A 24,188-nucleotide genomic window follows, 5' to 3' on the forward strand; every position below is an offset into this window, starting at 1 on the left:
TGATCTTCCAGAAGGATGATTGAATTACAGGCCTTGTTGGTGGATTAGCCTTTGCCCATGCCTTCCAAGTGACAAAGTTGTTAATAAGGAGAAGACACCTTTTTGTTTTTTGCCAAAATTGCACGCATAATTTCATCTTAAACTGTTCAATTGCCAGATTCCCTTTCTCCATGCATTCATGGAAGACTTTAGATCCGTAGCTCATCTTCTTTTCGCTAATATCTTTTCTTTTTGGCTATTGTGAAACCTCCATCCAGATTTTTGGTATTGCTGGGGGATTTTTGCTTAGTGTAGTGGTTAAAAAACAAAGTTAAATACCTTTTGGTAATAATGGGTTGGATGGATACTGTTCTCTCTATAATTACCACACACTTACCTTCCCTTAGTCTTTAAATCTCGATGCCCATTGGGCTAAAATGTCTCGGAATGTAATGAATGTGTATGGTTGCACAACTGTGTGTGATGTAATTGGACCATGACTGTGTGTCCAGACTAATTCCATAATATCAAATGGAACTAGTTACCAAAGGTACCTAACTTTTTCTTCTGCAGGTAAGGGTCCTAGATTAGTTCCCTCTGCTTGCATGGGCCGTAAACACTTCATATCGGTATGTCTGGCCCCAACAAAAGCTATTTAAACAAGCACTGGCGTTGCCAATAGGTCTCGCAGTAGGAAAGTTGGAGCTATTACAATTGCAAATAACAATGCCTTTTATTTTTGTTTTCATTTTAAAAACATAAACGGCTTTGTCATTTACAAAACCAATAGCTCCAACTTTCCTACTGCGAGACCTATTGTGCACTGCACAGTGTGGGTGAAAGTGGCACTGCGTGGGTGTGAGTGGCTTTGAGTGAGTGGCGTTGCGTGGGTGAGTGGCGTTGCGTGGGTGCGTGGCGTTGCGTGGGTGAGTGGCGTTGCGTGGGTGAGTGGCGTTGCGTGGGTGAGTGGCGTTGCGTGGGTGAGTGGCGTTGCGTGGGTGAGTGGCGTTGCGTGGGTGAGTGGCGTTGCGTGGGTGAGTGGCGTTGCGTGGGTGAGTGGCGTTGCTTGGGTGAGTGGCGTTGCTTGGGTGAGTGTGGTGTTGCTTGGGTGAGTGTGGTGTGGCGTGGGAGTGTGGCATTGCGTGGCTGTGAGTGGCGTTGCATGGCTGTGAGTGGCGTTGCGTGGCTGTGAGTGGCGTTGCGTGTGTGAAAGTGGCACTGCGTGTGTGTGAGTGGCTTTGCGTGAGTGAGTGGCGTTGCATGTGTGAGTGGCGTTGCATGTGTGAGTGGCGTTGCATGTGTGAGTGGCGTTGCGTGTGTGAGTGGCGTGGCGTGTGTGAGTGGCGTGGCGTGTGTGGCGTGTGTGAGTGGCGTGGCGTGTGTGAGTGGCGTGGCGTGTGTGAGTGGCGTGGCGTGTGTGAGTGGCGTGGCGTGTGTGAGTGGCGTGGCGTGTGTGAGTGGCGTGTGTGAGTTGCGTGTGTGAGTGGCGTTGCGTGGGTGATAGTGGGCTTGCGTGGGTGTGAGTGATGTTGCGTGTTAGTGGATGCTCTGATATTGTTGGTGTGACCTTAGAGGAAATGGCATGACATCCAGTGCTTGATTTTGCCAATGGATGAATCGTACAATCAACAGCAGCAAAGACGATGGATCTATTGCACAAAGAAGTTGCTCTGACTGAGATGTGATTATATTAGCTCCTTTCCTTAAGTGCTTCAAAATTGGAAATCTTTGTTAATGGCTATAAATGCTGTTTTACCATTAGGATTCCTAATTTTCGTGACCGTTCTAGAAGCAAGTAACTATAGTTTAGAATGGGGCCTTTCATGCACCTAACTCTAAACAGTTGGGGCTCCCTGTGACTCTCGTCAAACATTGGGATGGGATGAGATGATATATCCTGATTCTTCAGCACTCTGGTAAGCTGAACACTAAATACTCGACCTGTACACGTTGCAATATTCTGTTCTGAAGACTGCAGGGACTCCGTGCACTTTGACTTGGCCCCCCTCCACCCGCTGATACCCAGCAGGGCAGGGGTGTAACTTGATCTGCGGAGGGGAAACGAAGACCAACCTTGCGACTTCATTTCCTTTGTGAGTTTCACCAGCTTGTCCCCTGCTGACGCCTGCTGCCTCTCCAGTCTGTGGATCGGTTTCTTGGGTCCGGTTTACAGCCCCCACATTCCTCTTTTGGCGAGCCTCTCTTTGTCTCCTCCTGATCAGCTTGCCTTTAATTTCTCATCGAAACCTTTCCTCAACAAGTTTGTTTACAATTTAGCTAAAATGCCTGTGCTTTATGTATCCCCAATGACGCCTACGGCAAAATGAGAAACAAAAGAACATTTGCATTGCCTTTTTGCAAGTATTAATTTTTGTTGTCTTGCATGGTGACCTGAAACAAAAGTCGCTCCTCTCCCAGCGCAATCTCCTTTCCAGAAGGAAAAAACTTTGTCTGCATCTTTGTGATACTGCAGCAGCAACTGTATCAATGTGTGTAAAAACGCTACACGTATCAGTAAAAGGGACAGGAACACTGCTTTGGCGCAAAATGTAATATACATGTGTAGTCACTTAAAAAACAAGCACTTCCTGATGATTCACCACATAAGTAAACAAACTAACAAGAAAATCGCTGAAGGAAGCTTTTAGGGGCGGGGAAGCCTGTTAATGAGGGGAAAGAGAAGGTCTGATGCTCCGATGCGAGGCACAGCAAATGGTGGTGTGCGACATGGCTGGTAAGCAATTAGGGGGGAGAAGTGAGGCCAGCGAATGAATTTGCGTTCCAGCATTTATCTGTAAGACTAGGTTCAATGAGAAATTTTCTTTTGTAGAGAGTGGGGAGGTGCTGGTGTGGGAAGGGTGCTGTTAGGGCAAGGCTGTGTTTGCGGGGAGAGAGAGGGGAGGTGCTGGTGTGGGAGGGGGGAGGTGCTGGTGTGGGAGGAGTGCTGCTAGGGCAAGGGTGTGTTTGCGGTGAGAAAGAGGGGAGGTGCATGTGTGGGAGGGGGGAGTTGCTGGTGTGGGAGGAGTGCTGCTAGGGGAGGAGAAGCCTGATGCCGGATGGGGGCGGGAGAGCCTGGGAATGCGAGAGGCTGGGCTTGCATGCGATGCGCGTGCATGTACACGGGAACTGCAAGAAAACCGCGGGGCTGAAAGCCCTTTGGTTTGACTTGTGTTTTGCCGACATGAATTCTCGCTCCGCTCGATGCCCTTGCGCACATCGATAGGTCGCGAGACCTAAAAATCCATCTTTAAAAGCCATTCAAGGGGGCTCTATTTCCCATCATGCATCTGCACTGTAGTAGCATCACTAGGTTCCAGCCATCTTTAAAAGAAGAAGCAAGACAAGAGGACTTAATTTCCTGTCCTCTATCTAAAAGTAACATAATTTCCTGCCTTCTCTCTATTTTAATCAGCATCTTCAGCGCATCTCCTGGGCGTCCTCAGCAAAGGGCAGTCAGACAGTGATATTGCCTGTTTTCGCCTGTTATGGGGAAACACAGACCAGTGTATCACCGTTTTAAAGTAACAACAATAACAATGTGTGGAGGGTCCAAGGGACTACATTTTAAGACTTGCAAGGAAAAAACCCCTTCTTATTCAGATAAATAACACAAAAAACCTGGGTCTAAGATACAGGTGTGTGCTAGAAAAACAGACTATGTTGAAGTATCAATTCTCCATAGGGGAGAAATTTCTTTAGGACGAATACCCTCACTCACCATAGGTGACATGCTTCATCATTTGGGTATCTCCTCCCAGTGAAAAATCCTAGTTCTGTAGTAGGGGATCTCTGTGTATAGTCCTAATCTAGTGAATAGTCCAGCTCATGTGTGGGGACCCCGGAGCAATCAAAAATAATCTATTAAGCTGTCTTCTTTGCAGTACTGCATAGACACTAAGAGAATTAAAGACCAATAATGCAGCCTATACATGCAAGGCTATACGCTGTCCAGTACTTCAACTAGAAATGCAAGGATATTCCCAAAATATCCCACTTTAGACCTGTCTGCCAGGTTTAACCATGGAAAACACTCGCACCCCCCTTCACCAAATCCTTGGAATGATAGAGAGGAAGGACCGGACAGACAAGCCCCCATAGGCTGCCATTATGTGGCTTAAAAAGGGATGCCGTGCCTTTAAGGAAACTTTCCAGAACTCTCCTGGTATCCCAGAATGCACAGCAACTCCCTCCCCTCCCCTTTCAGTTCTTTTTGGAGGTGTATCAGCTAGACCTGTAGCATTCATCATTTCATCACTTTCTCCACTTGGGAGGAGGGCGGGCGATTATGACTATAACAGAGATACCCCTACTACAGAACTGGAGTTACAGGTAAGAAACTACTCCTTCTGTAGTAGGGGAACTCTGTGTGTAGTCATAATCTAGTGAATAGAATGGCAAGCCCATCCAAAAAACAACCCAGCGGTGGAAAAAAAGACAACACCACTATTATGCGAACAGATTTCGCAGCGAAGCCTGCCCGACCTGAGCATCTGCCCTGGCATCAGAGTCCAGACAGTAATGTTTAGCAAAGGTATGGACCGACTTCCAAGTGGCAGCCTTGCAGATTTCTGCAATGGGAACATTACGGAACAAAGCAGTTGTGGCCGCTTTGCCCCTGGTGGAATGAGCCTTAGGCTTACCCCCTAAAGTCTTATTCGCTTTCTGATAACAAAGCTGGATACACTACACAATCCACCTAGAGATGGATTGCTTCGAAGTAGCCAGACCAGTCCTAACCAACCCATAGTTGACAAACAATTGGTCGGACCTGCGAATGTCTTTAGTCTTATCCAGATAGAATTTCAACACCCTTCTAACATCCAGAGAATGAAGAGACCTTTCCGCTGGAGTTGAAGGATTCTGGAAAAAAGTTGGTAAAGTTATAGTCTGATTAACATGAAAATCAGAAATCACCTTGGGAAGGAACTTAGGGTGAGTACGCATAACAACCTTAGCAGCATGAAACGCAGTATAAGGTTCTTGGCAACACAATGCCTGAATCTCCCTCACCCTGCGGCCGATGTAATGGCCACGAGGAACGCTGCCTTCCAAGACAGGTGCTGCAGCAAAGCCTTATGAAAAGGCTCTAAAGGTTCCTTCATCAGTCTGGACAGCACCACATTCAGTTCTCATGCCGGTGAAGGAAGTCGAACAGGAGGGAACACCTTCTTCAATCCTTCCAAAAAATCCTTAATCACAGGGATCTGGAAGAAGGACGTCTCTGAAGGATATTTTCTGTAAGCAGTCAATGCAGCCAGATGAACCTTAATGGAATGGAAATTAAGGCCAGACTGAGCCAGATGCAGAAGGTATGGAAGGATGACATCCTCCTTGCAGGTCGTAGGATCATAGTTCTTAGACATGCATCAGATGCAGAATCTCTTCCATTTATAAGCATAAGAGGTAGACGGCCTCTTAGCCTCCTTCAATATGTCCATGCAATCCTCAGGAAGATTTAAGTGGCCATATTGCTCTATCTCAGGAGCCATGCCGCCAAACTCAACGACAAGAGGTTGGGGTGCACCATCTGCCCCCCGAACTTCGTAAGAATGTCCGGCCGACACGGCAGCCTCCGATGAGGCAGGATCGAGCGATGAAGCAGGTCCGTGAACCACCACTGCCAGGGCCATTCAGGAGCAATGAGGATCATCCGCGCCCGAGACTGGGCCAGCTTTATGAGCACCGCCGGAATCAGGGGAATGGGTGGAAAAGCGTACAGAAAGCTGTTCGACAGTTGATCCATAATGCGTTCCCCAGCGTCTCCGGTTGGTAATACCTCGAGGCGAAGTCGCGGCATTTGCTGCTTTCGGCGGTGGCGAACAGATCAACATCTGGAGAGCCCCGCACGGCGAAGATGTCTTCGAGCACTTAGTAGTTTATGACCCACTCGTGGTTTTCTTGCAGCAGCCTGCTGAGGGCGTCCGCCTGAACATTCTGTACACCAGGCAGATGAGTCGCCATTATCGTCAATCCTCTGGCTAGCAGCCAGTGCCAGATCGCCTGTGCCTCCTGCGACAGTGTGCGCGATCCCGAGCCCCCCTGCTTGTTCAGGTAATACATCGTGGTCGTATTGTCGGTCTGTACAAGCAAGGAGCTGGTCTGGAAGGACGGAAGAAAGGCCTTCAGTGCCAAGTGAACAGCTCTGAGTTCCAAGAACTTGATGTGATACGTGGACTCCGCCGGAGACCACTCTCCTTGGATCTGTAGATGGTCTTAATGCGCTACCCAGCCCAGGAGAGACGCATCCGTCACGATAGTCCGAGTAGGGATATCCTTGTGGAAAGGAACCTCTCTGAGTAGATTCTCTGCCGAGCACCACCATCTCAGGGACTGTTGGGCGTGAAGAGACAGTTGAATCCGGTCGTCCCAACACCCTTTCCTCTGGTCCCACTGATCCTCCAAGCATTCCTGTAGCGGCCTCATGTGTAGGCGCGCGTGCGGAGTGAGGAAGATACAAGAGGCCATCGATCCCAGTAGAGAAGACACCATCCTCACTGTTGTAGATGGAGCAGCTATGAGAGCCTAAGCCTTCCGAAGGATGGATAAGCGTCTCTCCTCCGAAGGAGACACGCTTGCCGACAACGTATTGATGGAGGCTTCCAAGTACTGTAGGCACTGCACAGGAATCGGGACAGACTTGGACAGATTTATGTGCAACCCCAGACTGTTCAGCAGGACGGCCGTCCTGTTGAAGTGCAACTGTGCTTCCTGGAAGGTGGAGGCTTTGATCAACCAATCGTCCAGGTACGGGTAGACAAACACCTTGTTCTTTCTCAGGCGCGGTGCTACCACAGCCATGTATTTTGAAAAAGTCCTGGGTGCAGACTTCAGTCCAAACGGTAGTACGGTGTACTGATAATGATTGGTGCCGACTAGGAAGAGCAGGAACTTCCGATGTTTCCGTGCAATGGGCACATGGAAGTACGCATCTTGCAGATCTATCGCGCACAACCAGTCTCCCCTCTGCAGCTGAGGATAGATCTGGTGCAAGGACAGCATGCAAAACTTCTGCCTGCTAATCCACTTGTTTGCTTGTCGCAAATCCAGAATGGGTCTGAACTCGTTCTTGTCCTTCTTCTGTACTAGGAAGAAGCGTGAGTAAAGACCCTTTCCCCTTTGAGACAAAGGGACGTCTTCTATCGCCCGTTTTCTTAACCGGGTATTTGCCTCCACCTGGAGCTCCCGAGTCGGAACTGTGAGCCGACCGGTGGAATTGTTGGAGGCGGGCTGGTGAAACGAAGACTGTATCCATTGCAAACAATATTCAGCACCCACTTGTCCTGAGTAATGTTTCTCCACTCTGCCAGGTAATGTTGAATGCTTCCCCCCACCGAAGCGGGTAACGGATGAAAGGGAAGTAACAGCTCAGGGCCTAGACCCGGCCGGGCCTTTGGTCGCGGATGAAGCCTGCTGACCACCACGGCCCATCTGGTGCTTTTGGAACGGGCGCCGCTGGAACTGCTGCTGCTGCTGCTGTTGTTGTTCAGCCTGGCGACCCTGCCCTCTACCTTGTGCCCTGTACCGTCTCTGGAACGAGCAGGTGGTCTTCTTTTGTTCCTTCGGCTTCTCCAATCCGACAGCCGTCAAGGTCTCCTCCTTCATACGGGCCATCTCCTCGTCTGCGTGTTTACCAAACAGGGTCTCACCAGAGAAGGGTAGATTGGCCACCCTCTGCTGCGCCTCGGGCCAATAAAAAATAATTTTATCGGCTTGCTCTCACTGGTAGGGATAAAAAGCACTGCAAACAGCAGTATGGAAATTTGACTGCTGGTTCTCAACGCACAGTCAACATGTTTCAGCCCCTATGATCTACAAGAGTATCCGGGCTTTCTTCAGGACCTTTTTAGGTATTTCCAGTATTATGGAAAGGATACACTAGAACAATGGTCTAGTATCTTGAGCACATGATAGTGCTTGTGCACTTTTTGCGTTTATTAACTTTAGCAGCAGCTTTGTATTTATTTTGCGGTCCAGAAGCTGCAGGATGATCTAAACGGTCGCCAGAGGCAGATTGTCATCCACCCATAAACAGGCTAAATTATCGCACAGCCTTCAGCACCTGGCATTTAACCGTCAGAAAGGCAGCTCTACTTCGAAGAAGCCCAGGAGCTCACACAACCACCAAAGCAACAGAAGAGGAATGACAAGGCCACAAGCTCTCTTCCTCCATCCACTGCCGATCCGTTCTTCTACAGCACCCAGGCCTCCAGCACCACCATCCCCTTCTCTCACTAACCCACTTTCATACACACTAGAGGGGGGCTGCATTGTTTGATCTGAGCGAACATTACCGATGGAAAACCATACAACATGCCCCTACAAGGAAACCCATGGGAGTCTTATGATGTGGGTCCACCAGGGGATAAGAATACTGACCTTAACCCTGACTGCCTCTCCTCTCCAGACACTTGCTTCTACCATGAGGTACCAGGTAGGGCTTCAGCATATCATAGAGTGGAAATGCACAAGGGGCCTGTTGTACACTCAAGTCTTTCCTCTGACCACTGTTCCATGCAGTACCTGCCCATGTTGAAAACAATGCTCAAAACCTGTCTTGACATATTCAATCTTTCCCCCAACTTGATAAAAAGTACAAGGCTGCCCTTTCATATCCCATCTATGTCAGAGGCCAACTCCCTTCCAAGTCCCTGGAGGTGCATACCACCAGCAAACGGACAACTGCATAAGTCTCTCGCAATGCCCCTCCACCTGACAAAGAAAGCAAACTCAAGACGCAACTGGCAAGTGTGTTGCTGCGCTGTTTGCAAATCATTCGCGCTTCGCAAACAATTGGCCTACATGCCAGGTACAACCTGGCCCACTGGGAGGAGATGGAGGAGCTCTTCCATCATCTCCCAGAGGAGCACTGTAAGAGGGTATGAGCTGGTCTCAGAGTAAACTCATCTCAAACACCACCATTACATCTGCCTTAGATGCTGCTGACACGAATGATAGGGCATAAATTCCAGTGTCCTCCTTTGCAGTTACGTCTGGCTCCATGTCTCCAACTTCAAACCATGCATTCAACAACTTCTCCTCAACCTGCTCTTTGATGGGAAACATCTGTTTGGGCCCCAGGTTGATGAGATTTTGGAAAAGATTAAGAAAGACACCGAGACGGCGAAGGCCACGGGTGCCCTACAAACACCTACCCCTCGTAGTTCCTTTGGTTGGTCAGCTTATCAGAGAGTTGTTTCCAATCAGTCGATCGTGAGCTACCAGTAGCTCCCAAACAAATTAGTAGCCCACAGCCTTGAGTTAATTTTTGAATAAGCACAAGGCCATATTTTCTTTTAACTGCATGCGCGCGGCTGGTTTTCCCGCTGCGCGCTGACGTTTTTAAAACCCTGCGGTTCATGACTCAGCTCGTCATGGGCGCACGACAGGTAAAGCTCATGACGAGCTGAGCTCATCATGAGAGCAGAAGGGGTTAAAGTTAAGGGAAAGTTGTGTTTAGTTTACTTTATTATCGTCAGTCTGCAGATAGCAGGGCCTTATGAGTAGTGCAGTCAGATTGATGACCCGGGCTGGAACAGAGGTAAGCAACTGAAGTACTGAGGTATTAAACTCTTAAGTAAAATCCCTTGTCAACTCGATATTAGAGCTGAGAACAAAATGATGTTTCTGAATGCTTTTAAATGGGTGAAAATTTAAATGAAAAGTTACCTTAATGATTTAGTTAACTCTTCGTTTAATTTCCTCCCATTTAAAAGTGTTGTATTTACCAACAGTAGGCTTCATGCTCCCAGAGTGGCCAGCCGACACTATGCCATAAGTATAGCTGAAAAACAGCCAGTGTTTTGAATGAGAAAAATTTGAAATACAGAAATTTTTTCCATATTATGAACATTTTTGCAGAACATTTTTCTGCACTCTACATTTTTAAAAAAATTATTGCATGTTTGTGTTATACATGTGACGGTGCCACATATAGCGAAAGGTATGTCCTGTGCTGCAAGTGCATACAACACAGGCTCACAATCACCCATTCAAATATATCCCATTCATATGCACACATGTTCATACCGCCACAAAGACCACACTCACTGACACACATGGCAGCCCTGTATTAGTTCCCCTAGTCTCATTATTTTGTTCAAACCATATTATCTGGCTCTATGGACATTAAGCTTAGTCAATTAAGCTGGCCATGGAGGTGTCTGGTAACAATGCACAAGTTGTTTAGGCTTCAGAAGCGCCCAATTTATTTTCACTGATCAGAAGTAGCTCTCATTACAGAAAAGGTTGGAGACCCCTGTCATAAAGGCTCCACGAGCACCTCTTTTGAGACCTTCATGTCTTTCCAGGTTCAAGCAGCCCAACAAACCTCTGCTATTTTAGGGTGCCTACTATGTTAATAGTGCCAAGAGAAGAGGCAGGAGTAGATCCCCATAGGAGCAGCCCTCGCCGCACACACATGAAGTGTCAGGAGCCGGCTTCAGATGTTTGTCACCGTCTGGCAACACATTATCTCAGACTGGTGGGTACTGACATAATCCAACATGATTACTGCCTAGAGCACACTTCTGCACCACTCAACATACCATCCCGTAGACATATTCTCACCCCAGAACACGAACGCCTACTTCGGGAAGAGATTCAATCGCTCCTTCTCAAAGGACCTACAGGCCTCAGGGAATGTGTTCCCTCTACTTCCTCAATGCCAAAAAGGACAAGTAAGTCAGGCCCATTTTTTTTTTTTTTTTTTTTAAATTTTTGAAAACCTTTATTGTGCACATGAAGGATACAAATACGGGCCTACAACCATCCCCTAGCGGCATCAGGTGGCATAGCATCACATATCAACGGTTACACTGGTAAAGGCATGCCGTCTAGGAGAAGGAGCGCTGAAGGTTAAATTTTAAAGTTTTTTCCGATCCAAAAAAGCAATGAAGAATAGATGCAAGGAGAGCTGGATCCGTACAATAATTCCCCAACATGAGTAGGCAGCAGAAATAATAGCAACATTTGGGTTGAACTTCTCGTCAGAGTGACAATACAATAGAAAAACAAACCGAACAGCTGAAATCATGCCTGCGCCACCCCCCGCGCCACCCACTCCCTACTAGCCCCTATCGCAGACCCAGAACAGAAAATAGGAAAAGAAAGCGCAGAAAGTTGAAAAAAAGGCCCATAGAACTAAAAGGAAAAATAAAATCTACCCCCCCACCCTGCACCAACGCGGAGGCTACGGCCTACCCCCCCCGACAATGTGCCTGTCGCCCAGTAACGAACCCGAAATGCAGTCCAAGATAAGAAAGAGAAGAAAAGAAAATAGAAGAAAAAGAAGAAAAACTGACTCTTATATATAGAGTGAGAAAAGGCCACCCTAGTCTACAACTCTCACAAAATACAAATAAAGCGGGAGGAGGAGCACTTCCGAACATTCCCAGCCCCCAACCAAAGGCGCCATCCCCACACAATATAATACAACTCTGAGAGAGACAATAATACGAAAGCAGTGGGGAAAAGGCATCACAACATGTATGACTGAACAATATTACAGGTCCGAATCCCACCCAATTACCATATTACATACACAGCAATAAATGCGAAAAAACATACTCAGGTGGGAATCGGAAAAATGTACCCCCGGACCCTCCATACCGCACGGAACCGCTCTCCCAACCACAAAAGAGCAACAGCCTGACCCCGTACTTTTTATCCATAAAGGGGAGAAAACAGCACACACATCGCAATCAACATTTACAGGATGTAGGCAAGCCTGGGTCCCCCCTTGTCGATTGGAGGGCACGAGACGCCACTACCACAAACTATCGAGAACCCCGGTCGCGAAGGCATCCACTATCCCAACCATCAACAACAGAATAGGACCAGCATGTTAAAACGGCAGTGCTAAGTGTGTGCAAAGAGCAAACCGGTAGAGACAATTCCAAACTAGTTCCCGCCCGCCGGCAAACCCTCACAAAAGTGGAAACCGCCTAGCCCTGGCCCGAACGTGGACGAGCTCCCCTCCCCCCCTCACACGGAAAGTCCAACCCATCGGGGACAAAGAGACAAGATGGCCGAAGTGGGGGAGGGGAAGGGACACAGTCACAAAATGAACATCGTCGGTCTCCAGGAAAGTCACCGAAGCACGTTGAGAGTCTCACCAACCCAGCCAAATAATAAAAGTTCCACCACCGGGAGATGGGAGGCCCCGGGGATAAGGCACGTAGGGAAGGTTCAGGCCGAGCAGTTGCTGAGTCCGACAGCGGTAATGCTGAACGAGGCAGGAAGGCAGGTTCAATGTCGGAGGGAAACAAAGTATCACTAACCCATCTCTCAACTGGTATCGAAGAACAACAGGTAGCGGTGGATACAGTGGCAATATTGTCAGGGATCCCCGGATAGCTTGTATCCCAATCAGCCAGCTGCGGGTGCGATTTCAGGCTCCGCGATGAAAGGACTCTCTGCTCCCACTCCCGGTCAGCCATGAGGGCATCAAGCTTCTCGCCCAGCTCACAATAGCCACGTCTCCGCGCCGCTTTTAACTCACCCAGTGCCGCCAAAACATCCCCGTTTGACCACACCGGCTGTGGGTCTTGCAGTTTCAGGGCAGGGAAGGGCGAGCGGGGGCTGGTTTCCTGCCGGGACGTGGAATCGTAGTTCCAATGCGGGGGCAAGCCGTCGTCCTCACGGAGCAGGCAGAGAGGCGTCGCCATCTTGTAGGCAAAAGAACAACGGAGCCAGGAGTGGGGGTCCACGAAGTTGCACCGATCGACAATTTAAGCCCCCATCAACTCCGGGGACACTTCTCGGCTCACTGTTCCACGCGGAGCCAGAGCGACCTCTGTGTATAGTCCGGCTGACAGGAGAGGAGGGATCGCCAACCCTAAAACAGGAGCGACAATGGAGTCGAGGCAGCACGGAACCAACATCCAGTAAGGAGGTCCGCCTCGCCCCCAACCTAGCCACGCACTCGGGCTGTGGAGCGAATGCAATGTGAAATTCCGCCGGGCCGCCGGCCCGCAAATGAGATCTTCAACTGCAGACGACGGTGGCGCTGTCCCCACTGCAGTGGCGTACAAGCAGCCCGGCCGTCACGGTGCTCAGGGGCCGGCGGGACACGAAGGTACAAGCCGGGGTCCAGGTCAGCAAAGTCGATTCCGGGATTACTGCGGTTGCCGGGCAGTCAGAGGCTCCGGAGTAACGCTGGCGAAGTCAGCATACCATAACGCACATCCCGCTGACGAAATGGCCAAGGATAGCAAGCAGGATGAAGGTGCGGGAGACAAGAGCTGGCGGAGCCGAGAGCCTACACGTCCGCTCCGGTCGCCATCTTGGCTCCTCCCCCCGTCAGGCCCATTTTTAATGCTGAAGTATTTATCACCGTTTTCACCATCTGACAAACCGCTCAAAGCATTATTTCACCTTTTCTGTAGGTTTTTTTCTTGTCAGAATGTCTTCTATTTTTCTTAAGTGCCCATCCTTTGGGAGACAAAGCTACCACGTACCCTCACAAGCTATGTGTGGTGTCTCTGCTATCCTCTCATCCTGTAAAGGATTGTGACTTTGAAAGGAAATAAGTCAAGGTAGACTTCTAAGCATATGGAGGAAATAAGACCCAGTGGCAACTTGTAAGATTTAAGGACAGAGGAGGGGAAAAAAGTTGACACACACTTTCCAGGGAATACTTTTTCCTGCTGTGCCAGGGCCGACAACACCAAAGGACAACCACTAAAGGAGATCCAGTGTGAAAAAGCTCTGAGACAACATGGATATACTCCCAGTTTCCGGCCGCGCCATTGCAAGCCTAGGCCCGACAAGTTCACCATAGAGAAACCGGCTCAATTTCAATAATCGCACCACCATCACCGCTGGTCTAGGAAGCCGTTGGCGTTGAACCATTATTGGCATCTCTCTCTCCGCCAACAAGACATTCTAGATGCATGACGGGGTCTTATTCACATTCAGCAACAACTGCACCGCTGTCACACCAGTACTTGTAGTCACTCACTTCGATGTTGAGATTTTCAATGTCGACCTTCTTTCCTAAGTAGGGTAGCCCAAAGAAAAAAATATGGTTGTCATCCATTGCATAGCATCTCTGCAGCCTTTGGTGCCTCCACGTTTTGTCACTCATGTAGAAGATTCTCTGCAGATTGTACTGCTGCCTTTCAATATTCCTCTGCCTCCAAAAATGGTTTCACAGCAGACCTCTGTGTCACTCATATGGAAACTGACCCAGTCGCTGCAAAGATCTCCAGGGGAGCATGTTCCTTAATCCCCAATGAGAATTCAGGCTCTCCATGCAGACCTAGAAGACATATGTTATACAGATCTCCATCATAGTAACATTCTTGGTAGAAATCAAAGGATGGGGATTTAGGGTTTTTCTACAAACCCACCTCTCCTGTGGGCTCACTATTGAGGGTCTCTTCGGTAGATGATCTACCCACCTTTTACAATGTACTAGTGACAGGACCCTTGAAATTGATGGTTTCGATGGAGGTACCTGAAACATTAGTATCTATGATAATTGAGACCCTTCAGTCTCTCCCTTAAGTGGTACCAGGCTGTCTAGAATTGGCTGGGAAATTCCTCACATGTGCCACTGTCAAAGCAGCAACTGTGCCCGCTGAAGAAATACAAATCTCTTCAACAAGGCCCAGAGTTCTTAAAGGCAGAGCCTAAGCTTACATCTGTAATAGGGTTATCTCTTAGAAGACCTGCTTCTGCTTGTGAAACTTCTGCGTCGCCTGCCAGATAGAGCACAATGATGGATCCTGCTGATAAATAGATATAGGAACCGCAGCAACGCAATATTTAATAGAGCCAGAGGAACTCTCCTCGTGAGCCAAGAAAAGTTTGGATTATCTCAAATACTGGATCTACTCACGGTCAACACGTGGATCAAAAGGGAAAGACTTTGCATGCTAGCCCTTCAGCAAATGTTTCCCTCACAGCAAGGACTGGGATTTCGAAGTGTTGTAAAATCTCCAAGACACCCGTTTTCCATATTCTGATAGAAAAGAAGCACAGGAATTGACGGATTTGTAATAGGAACACCATTCTACAAATATGCAGTGCTTCCGCTTAGTCTGAAAGCAATCCTTTAAACTTTTTAGAAATTCATGGCAATAATAGTGACCCACCTTTGACGTCAAGATGGATCAGGACTTTCAAACAGCTTCCTCAGTATGTGTGCAGATAATTATCCAGACACCTGTAACATCCCCGTTCATGTTCTGTCTTATTTGGGGGCATCTTTACACACCATGGAAGTAATAGTGTTTCCTGAGGAGGAGTGTGTCCTAAATCTGGGAGAAATGTCATCTCCTCCTGAGCCTCCTAATCTTTCAATCCAACTAATTGTTTATTTTCCAAGGTCCATGGCTTTCTGCATTTACATCATCCCAAATGCAAGTTTACTTATGAGGCCTCTTCATTAATGTCTGGTATAAGTGGTCTCAAAAAGAGAACAAGTAGACGACAAACTTTGCAATACAGAAGCAGCACAACAGACTCTTTCGTGGTTGTGCAAAAGGTCCAGTCTCTTGTAAGGTGCCTTCTTTCAGCTGGAACCTCCAGGCCAAACATTTTGACATTTGCGTCTCTTTAAGGATGTCAAGTTAATCTAGGAGCTCTATATGTGCAGGGTGGGTAGTCTGAGAAGAAGAGTCCTTACCACAGCAGTTGCCTGGAACTTTGGGCAGTCCACCTGACTACCCAGGCCTTTCTATTGTCTCGGATTATGGGTAGGATACGTATTCAAATAAACAACATGACTAACATGCTCTATCTTAACAGCAAGTGGGCATGGTATTAAGACCACCATCACTGGTGTTAGAGAAAAAGGTGATTGTAGGCTGTTGCCAAGGACTTATTGAAGGCAGTTCACCTGCAAGAAAACCTTAACCAATGGGGGGTTTTCCTGATCTGGTTTTACAAAGAAAATCACAGATGGGTTCCAGCAGACACCCTTCACCAGCAAGTTTTTCACAGAATACGACTACCCAACAGAGCTCTTTAAAACCTGTCAAAAAAATGCCAACACTATAAATCTAGGCTACTGGGCAATGTCATTTTGATGAGCATTAAGCTTTTCATTTGATTCTTTCGATACAAATGTTTGACGTGAACCTCCGAAATTGTCAAGCAACTATGATCCTCATTGTTCCTGACTGGGCATTGCATTTGTGGTGCCCAGACTTGTTGCACGTCAGTCAAGGCATACAAGGTTGCAATGCAAATTTAACCTACTCACTAGATTATGGGGTCAGATATTCAACCGGAACCCCCATCCTTTAATTTGGCAGCATGGCTCCTGACATCTAAAAATATGTGCGTCGAATCCGCCATGGTGTTGCATGGGCATTCTACAGGATGCTAAACCCTCTTCGACCAGGACTTGTTATTCCTTTTAATGGAATATGTTTTCCCTATGGTGTATACACAAATGGTACAAACCTATCACCTGCCAGGATGTGATTGTGCCATTCCAATTACAGTTGGATCAATCCAAATTGCTGTTTTGTTTCATCAAAGTCTATCTTGCTGCTGTACCATCTTATGGTACATGGTCTAAGCAAACATCCTGTTATAAAAATGTCTTTATTAAATTCCTGTCATTAAATACTTTTTAAAGGGCCTGAAGAAACCCATTTCTCCCATAATTACACCTCATAGTCCTTGGGAGCTTAGTATTGTAAAAATTAATTGATCCGCCATTTCAACCTATTCAGAGGTTAATTGTTGCTTCTCCTTGCAAGACTGCTTTATTGGTGGCCATCAGTTCAGCTCAAAGGGGTTGTGAAATTCAAGCCCAGAGAGCATCCTTATTGAGTGTTTCATGCAAATTGAGAACTTGCTCTTCTTGTCTCTCCAAAGCGGTCTTAGAATTCTATATTAACTGGACCATTTTTGTCCCAGTTTTCTTTAGTAATCCCATCTTCACCAGTAGAGATTTCATTATGCGGTCAGAGTTCTTAACTTCTGTCTCAATAAAACAAAGATTTTGTGTAAATCTAACCAATTATTTATCAACTATGGTGAAATTTGCCGAGACTTGGCAACCTAAAACAGTCCATCTCCAGTTGGAGCCTGCTTATCTCGGTTATGAATTAGCTAATGAGTCCCCTTCAGGGAAACTGATAGCATATTCCTCTAGAAGCATGGCAGCTATCACAACATGGATGAGAATCATCCCCTATTTCATACATGTACAAAGTGGACACTTAGAAATCGGTCCATACTGCTGTGTTGATTCCGATACAAAAGCTGAATCTAGTGTTAATCATGCGGCTCTAAGCAACCTTTTAGAATAGTTTTGTATTAAAATTCTTAATTCTCTAATATTCGTTTTTGTTCCTTCAGCCCAAGAGCCTCGAGGGTTATGACATTTTTTTTAACTTGCTACTTACTACATTCTGGCATTTGAATATCAATAAAGATCCTGTGATGCAGAATAAATGGTTGCTTGTCTTCGTTCTGCTTTTAGGAATCTTCATTAAAGTCATAAAAATACCTCCCTCATACCTGGCTTCTTTTATTGGGAGTGTGATATTAGAACCTAATGTCCGCTACTTTGCTTCAAAAAGAACTACCTAAAATTTGAAAATCTTGCATGTGATAGACTTTTAGAGGGTGCCTCGCAACTTCTCGACTCTTTGGACACAATACCTTCTTTATTGGTATACAGTTATATATATTTAGGAAGTGTTACTGGATCACTGTACGCGATGGTGAAATATTCAAAAATGTATTACTTCAATGAAGATTCCGGTCCCGGCCTGTGACTACTTATGCGGGAGCAGAATGCAACCACTTGCCGTCCGTATCTGCTGTATCAGCCTGGCATAAATCCACAAGCTGAACTGGCTCAAAATTTGGGGCAGTGGGTTAGGAAGTGAACATCAGGGAGTAGATCCTGTTGAAGGCAAAGGCTCAGAATGTGATCTTTGTTCTAGAATTGGTGAGTATGTTACAATTAAAGATCTCTCCTACAGGGGCGTAACATATGCCCCTGCATCCCACGCAGTGTGAAGGGGGGCCCATGAGCTATAGGGGGCCCCCACAGCACAGTACTCAGGCCTGAGCGCTCTGGAATAAATCCAGAGCGGGCCCCTCTGGGTACATTGCAGGGGGGCCCCTTTAAACTTTTGTTACGCCACTGCTCTCCTACCTGATGGATGGACCTCAAAACCAATATGGAGAATGAACACTCTATCCCTTTTCCCAGTGTGGTGATGATAAGAATTATTAGACTGAGCCTAAACGTTTATAGTCGGTCTGTAAAAAATTTGCAACCATGTTACGTAGGCATCATCACAAAAACATTGGCCTTTATTAGCATATGACTTATGCCCTTATCTCACATACTAAACTCTCACTTAAACGAAGTATCAGTGAACTAGCTTAGACTTTTGCCAGTCTTTCTGAATTAAATCTTTTCCTGAGGATTCTCTGCAAGATCTGCAGTCTTAAGTATGGCATTGAGTCTGTGAACGCTTCCCCTTAAACAAGAAACATTTAATCTTTCTCTTGTGCTTGTAATCAGTCTAAAAATCTATCATTCTTGCAATTTGCTTTTCAGGGTTAGCTTTTGATCCTTTGCCAGGGTTAGCTTTTCATCACTTGTTCTACCCAAAAATAAAATCCTTCCTCCTTTTAAAATAAGTCTTTGTCTTCCTAAGAATTCAAAAACTAAATCTCAGATCCACAGCTAATGTAGTTTCATTCGCTACCTTAAACAATGTAATTTCCATTTCTCCAGGGAACTTCAAACAGAGTGAGATTTTTAGAGGGAAAGTCTTGGTGTTCAGAGTTTTTTTTGTCTTTTTAAGAAAACATATTTTTCCTCCATTGAGACTTACCTAATCCCTTTAAATATTGTCTCTTCTCTCGATGAGAGCTGCTGCTTTGTTGGGTGGAGACTCAATTACAGGCAGTTGAAGCATGGTGGGGTGTCCTTTTATTGTTGAGCCTCTGCCATATCCACTGGCGGTTAAGCAGGTTGTGGTATTTTTTTATTGTGGGGGCACTACAGATTAAAATGACTGCTAGTGTTCCAAAAGGCAGGGCAAATTTTAACAAGACCTCTGCAATGGGCCTGAGAATGTAAACATGCATTGTGGTTTAGGACAGGGATGGTGGATTAGAGCCCCAGTCCTCATTCTGACGGTTTCATAAGCCATGTCACTGAACATAGCATAACACAGGGAGGAGTAGAAGCGGGTTCGGACTATTTCCATTATGTAAAACCAGGACTACAAGAAAGTTACATTTTTTATGGATGTATTATGCACTGTAATAACTTGAAAGTTTTGTTTCTAACCTTAACAAAAGATTAAAGTGAAAGTAACTAAGAAATACTGAAGTGAAAATATTTAATACATAAATGAATATTTATAACTTGGCTAGCTTTACTTTAATTTGTTTTAAAAAAAAAAACTGCTTCCTGTTGTAAGAATGTATTTTGACTCTTTATACCAATTTTACAGCGTGCAGCTCTAGGACCAAACGTTACCAAAATTTCGTTGGAGTCTTTTCTTGCATGGAAGAAAAGAAAAAGACAAGACAAGATGATTAAAGCAGAAGAAGAAATGGAGCGAAGGAAGGCTGATTTTACTGCTGGCAAAGCTCTTGGTGTAAGTTGCTTTGCTCCCATGTTACCCATTTCCTCTCAACCGTTACTTGATCATAAAAGCTACCTATTTACTTAACCTCAATATTTTGAAGTGCATTTGCAAATCATTAGCACTATATGCAAATTATTTCTATTTTTATTTTGTTGTGCCAATAGATTAGTGGTCGTGAAGTATTCGAATTTCGACCTGAATTGGTGGATGATGATGATGAAGAAGCAGATGATACAAAGTACACGCAAGAAGGGGAAGAAGATGAAGATGTAAGTTGACTTTTTACAGCAGCCCTTCATTTTTGCAACCATCATATTTTTACAGTTACTGTCCACAATGGTTCCCTCCCATATGCTTGTTGTCATTCACAGAACACAGAAAATGATTCAATCATCTGCGGGTTTTAAAATGATTAATTGATATGGCCTGCTATATGTAATTGGTTTTCTGATTGAAATGCAGCAGGGTTTAGTAAAACAGACACTGTGTAGCATGCAAGAAGGGTGACTTTTGTCCACCATAACTATTTGTACTTCTTGGATTTATTGCATACCACTGTTGTCCTGGAAAGGGGGGTTCGAGGCATTGAGCTGCAGATTGTACACTTAGCATTAGATCGCCACCTGTTGTTGGGCTCGGATGATTGCAGGTTGTTGTCTTAGAAGAAGTCTTTGTAGTCACGAGATAGGTGACTCCTCCCTTAGACAATACTGCGCATGGGCATCGGCTTCATCCTTGGATTGTTTTTTTCCGGCACTGGGTTCGGATGAAAGTTTCTCCGCTCTGGCTAGAAAAACACTTTTCAGCAACTTCGAAGCGCAGAACTTCCTCAAACTTCTAAAAACGACCCTCGACATCGACTACAATACTTTCATCGCCATCAGTTCCATTCCGGTCATTGACGCGTGTCGTTGGGCCTATCTACGCCGTGCGGCTTACACCACATGGAAAGAACTCCGTTCAAAAGATGCCGGGTATGTTAAGCAAAGTTTCCACATAGCGATCACCACGAGGTCTGCAACCTCTGTCTATCGCCGGAACACAACGAGTCTACCTGCACAGCTTGTGCATCCTTCCGATCGAAGAAAACCATCTGGGATCGGAGGGCCCGTCGGCACGAAATGAGGAGATCAGCTCCAGCACCTGAAGATATCTTCGACGAAGAGGTTCCCCTCGTTCCCGAAGAAGACTCGCCTGATCTCCATATTGTCAGACGACTCACATGACTCCATTCCATCGGGTCAGCGCGTGAGTACTACTGACCCTGCACCACATATTCTGCCCAAACTGAAGGCAAAGGTCAGCACTCCGCCCAAAGGGTCCAGTCGAGACCGAATACCTGCTTCGAAAGCCCCGCCTTCCAGCCCGGCTCCGAAGAAACCAACTAAGCCCTCTAGCGCCTCGACACCGAGCAAGCCTCTTCCATCGGCACCGAAAAATAAAGATGCCTCGTCGCCGAAGCCAAAAGACCCTTCAGCACCAAAGCCTAAAATACTACCGGCACCGAAAGAAGCACCGGCTCCGAAGCCGTCCACTTGTACATCTTCGGTGCCGAAGAACACCAAGCCTGATTCCGAGGTGCCCAAATCCTCGAACATGCCTACAAAGCCGAAAACGACACCTTCGGCACCGAAAACTTTGCCACAGGACGTTATAACACCGACAACCTCCCCTGGAACCGAAAGAATCGACGCCCAAGAATGTTGTAGAGGAGGAGGAGGAACTTTTTCGACCAGATCCTCGACAAAAGATCTACATAGACCCAAAGACAGGTAATGTAGGTGCTACACCTCACAAAGAGACCAGCAGATGCGCCACTCACACCTGTGGTTCCTGCCAAGAAAAAGGACTGTGCAACATCTCCTATGCACCCTTCGTCTGCTATTTATTTATTTGAAAGTTTTCTATAGCGCGAACAAGATCCTGGCGGATATCAGAGCGCTGCACAAACAATAGAGGTTACATATACATCACATCAGTGTGAATTAAGGCACATATATACAACATTTTGTAGAAAGCAAGGATAGATCGGTGCAACGCCAAATCTCTCTCGTAGAGTGCGAGATACGAAGGTTAAGATGTATAGGTTGTTTAGAAGGTTCTTTGTCATACTCAAGTGTGCGGTTGGTCCCGGAATTTCAGTGGACCTTATTTCAGGTGAATTTGGCCATGAGTATAGATTTTACTTCTTTTTTGAAAGAAGCGGTGGAGGGGTTAAGTCTGGTTTCTGGGTATAAGGCATTCCATATCCTGGGTGCCATCCCAGAGAAGGATCGGTTATATGTTTTCTTGTTGTTGAATTTTTGTGGTTTCAGAAGTAGGTCACTTGCACTTCTTGATGATCTGATCCCACCAGATATTATCAGTTTCTGCACCAGATAGCAGGGTGCATTGTGATGCATGGCTTTGTGTGTCATACATGCTATTTTCATATGTTCAAGGATTGTAGGTCCGGGGAGACCTCCTCTTCCTTCTTCTCCTGTTCCTCCTCACATATCACCTCAAATCTCTCCTGTACATTCTCCATTATCATCACATTCCCCACAGCAGAATGATGATGAATGCAATTTGGGTGGAGAGGAGGACATTGAAGAACCTGGTTCATACCATGTAGATGAGGGTATATGGGACTTTCCAAACCCCAAAAATGTGCCTATATGGGACTTTACAAACCCACAAAATGTGCCTGACATTCCTGAACCGCAGTCATACCCATCAAAACCTTCCCCTCCAGAAGATATAATTGGTTTTGGTCATCTGTTAAACAGAGCTGCTGTTTACCATGGAGTCCCTATGCATTTCGATGACATTGAGGAGCATTTTCTCCTAGATACCTTTGAGCAGTCTCAGAGGTCTGCTCAAATTCAAACACGCTCCAGAGGTATTTAAAGACCCTGTACGCACTAGAAAATAAACCCTAGAATTGAGAAAAAATGTAGACCGGCTCCCACAGATCCAGTCTACATTAAAGGACACCTACCACTAGACTCATTAGTTGTGTCCAATGCAACAAAAAGGGCAAATTCTCAAACTTCTGGTGAAGCACCCCCACTTGACAAAGAATCAAAAGTAATTGATGCGTAGGGTAAAAGAATAGCTGCACAAGCTACAAACATTTGGCGTATAGCAAATACACAAGCCCTCCTCTCGTTACGATAGAGCTCATTATGATCAATTAGAAAAACTAGTTGAGCACCTACCAGATCAGTACAAAGATCAAGCAAATGACCTTATACAAGAAGGCAAGCTAATATCCAATGCCTCAATAAAATGCGCACTAGATGTCGCAGACACCGCATCTAGAGCTGCAAATACCAGTGTCATACTCAGAAGACATGCGTGGTTACGCATTTCAGGGTTTAAACAAGAAGTGCAAACCACCATTTTAAACCAACCATTTAATCAGAACGAATTACTTGGCCCAGAAGTAGACACTACACTGGAAAAAATTAAGAAAGATACCGACACCGCAAAGTGTATGGGAGCTTTACAGTCCACACCAGCTAGAGGCTCCTTTCGTCGCTCCTTCTACAGGGGAGGCTCCAAACAAACTGGAGTAGACACCACAACATCTTTCAAATCACAAACATCCTCTAACAAGGGATACTTTAGAGGAGGATTCAGAGGCAATAATAACAACGGAAGAGGTCGCGGTAACAACAGCAATCTATCCTCTTCCGCCACAAAACAGTGACTTCCCTCTGCTCCTCCCACAGCATTTGACTCTTGTAGGGGGCAGATTAACACAGTTCCTGCCTGTCTGGAACTCCATTACAACAGACAGGTGGGTAAGACAGATTATCCAACATGGCTACTGCCTGGAACTTATAGCAACCCCTCCAACCATACCTCCCAGGCAGCGTCCAATGTCTACAGACCATCTGACTCTGCTTCAACAGGAAGTTCTATCACTTCTACAAAAAGATGCTATTCAAATAACTCCTTTAGAACAGGGGTACTCAAAGTACGGCCCGCGGGCCGGTGGCGGCCCGGCAAGCCTTCCTTGGCGGCCTGCGGACCTTGCAGACAATCACTGCTCCCCCAGCCCCCACAGAGCAGAGTGGAGAATAGATGCCAGGGCGCAAAGAGGTGAAATACGACAAAGCCTCTGCTCTGTGGGGCCGGGCGAGCGGTGATTGTCCGAGTGGAGCGCAGGGGCGCTACAACAAAGCCTCAATAATATGTAAATGGTCTTTTAAAGACCTGCTAAGGACTTTGGTGTGGCTGTCTGTGTGTGCGCACTGGGGAAGCTGTCTCAGCCCGGGCTGAAGACTGACACAGACAGACATACACACAGTGAGATGACAGAGGGGGAGGGAGAGGGAGGGCAGGAGGGAGAGCGAGATGGAGAGGGAGGGCGGGAGAGGGAGGGAGAGGGACGGCAGGAGAGAGAGAGAGAGAGGACGAGAGGGAGGGCAGGAGGGGGAGAGAGGGCAGGAGGGGGAGAGAGGGCAGGAGGGGGAGAGAGGGCAGGAGGGGGAGAGAGGGCAGGAGGGGGAGAGAGGGCAGGAGGGGGAGAGAGGGCAGGAGGGGGAGAGAGGGCAGGAGGGGGAGAGAGGGCAGGAGGGGGAGAGAGGGCAGGAGGGGGAGAGAGGGCAGGAGGGGGAGAGAGGGCAGGAGGGGGAG

At 46.8% G+C, this 24,188-nt stretch overlaps 1 protein-coding gene across 1 annotated transcript in view; it reads left to right on the forward strand.

Annotated features, from left to right (window-relative positions):
• The window catches only part of ZC3H15 (zinc finger CCCH-type containing 15), a 283,862-nt gene that overhangs the window by 176,113 nt on the left and 83,561 nt on the right, over positions 1-24,188 (forward strand). Inside the window, exons 7-8 of the mRNA XM_086955460.1 lie at positions 19,425-19,571; positions 19,727-19,831. Coding sequence (XP_086811586.1) covers positions 19,425-19,571; positions 19,727-19,831 — 252 coding nt within the window. The remainder of the gene's footprint in view (positions 1-19,424; positions 19,572-19,726; positions 19,832-24,188) is intronic.

This window comes from Lissotriton vulgaris, chromosome 2_1, assembly GCF_964263255.1.
Source record: "Lissotriton vulgaris chromosome 2_1, aLisVul1.2, whole genome shotgun sequence".
In the NCBI taxonomy this organism is placed as follows: Eukaryota; Metazoa; Chordata; class Amphibia; order Caudata; family Salamandridae; genus Lissotriton; species Lissotriton vulgaris.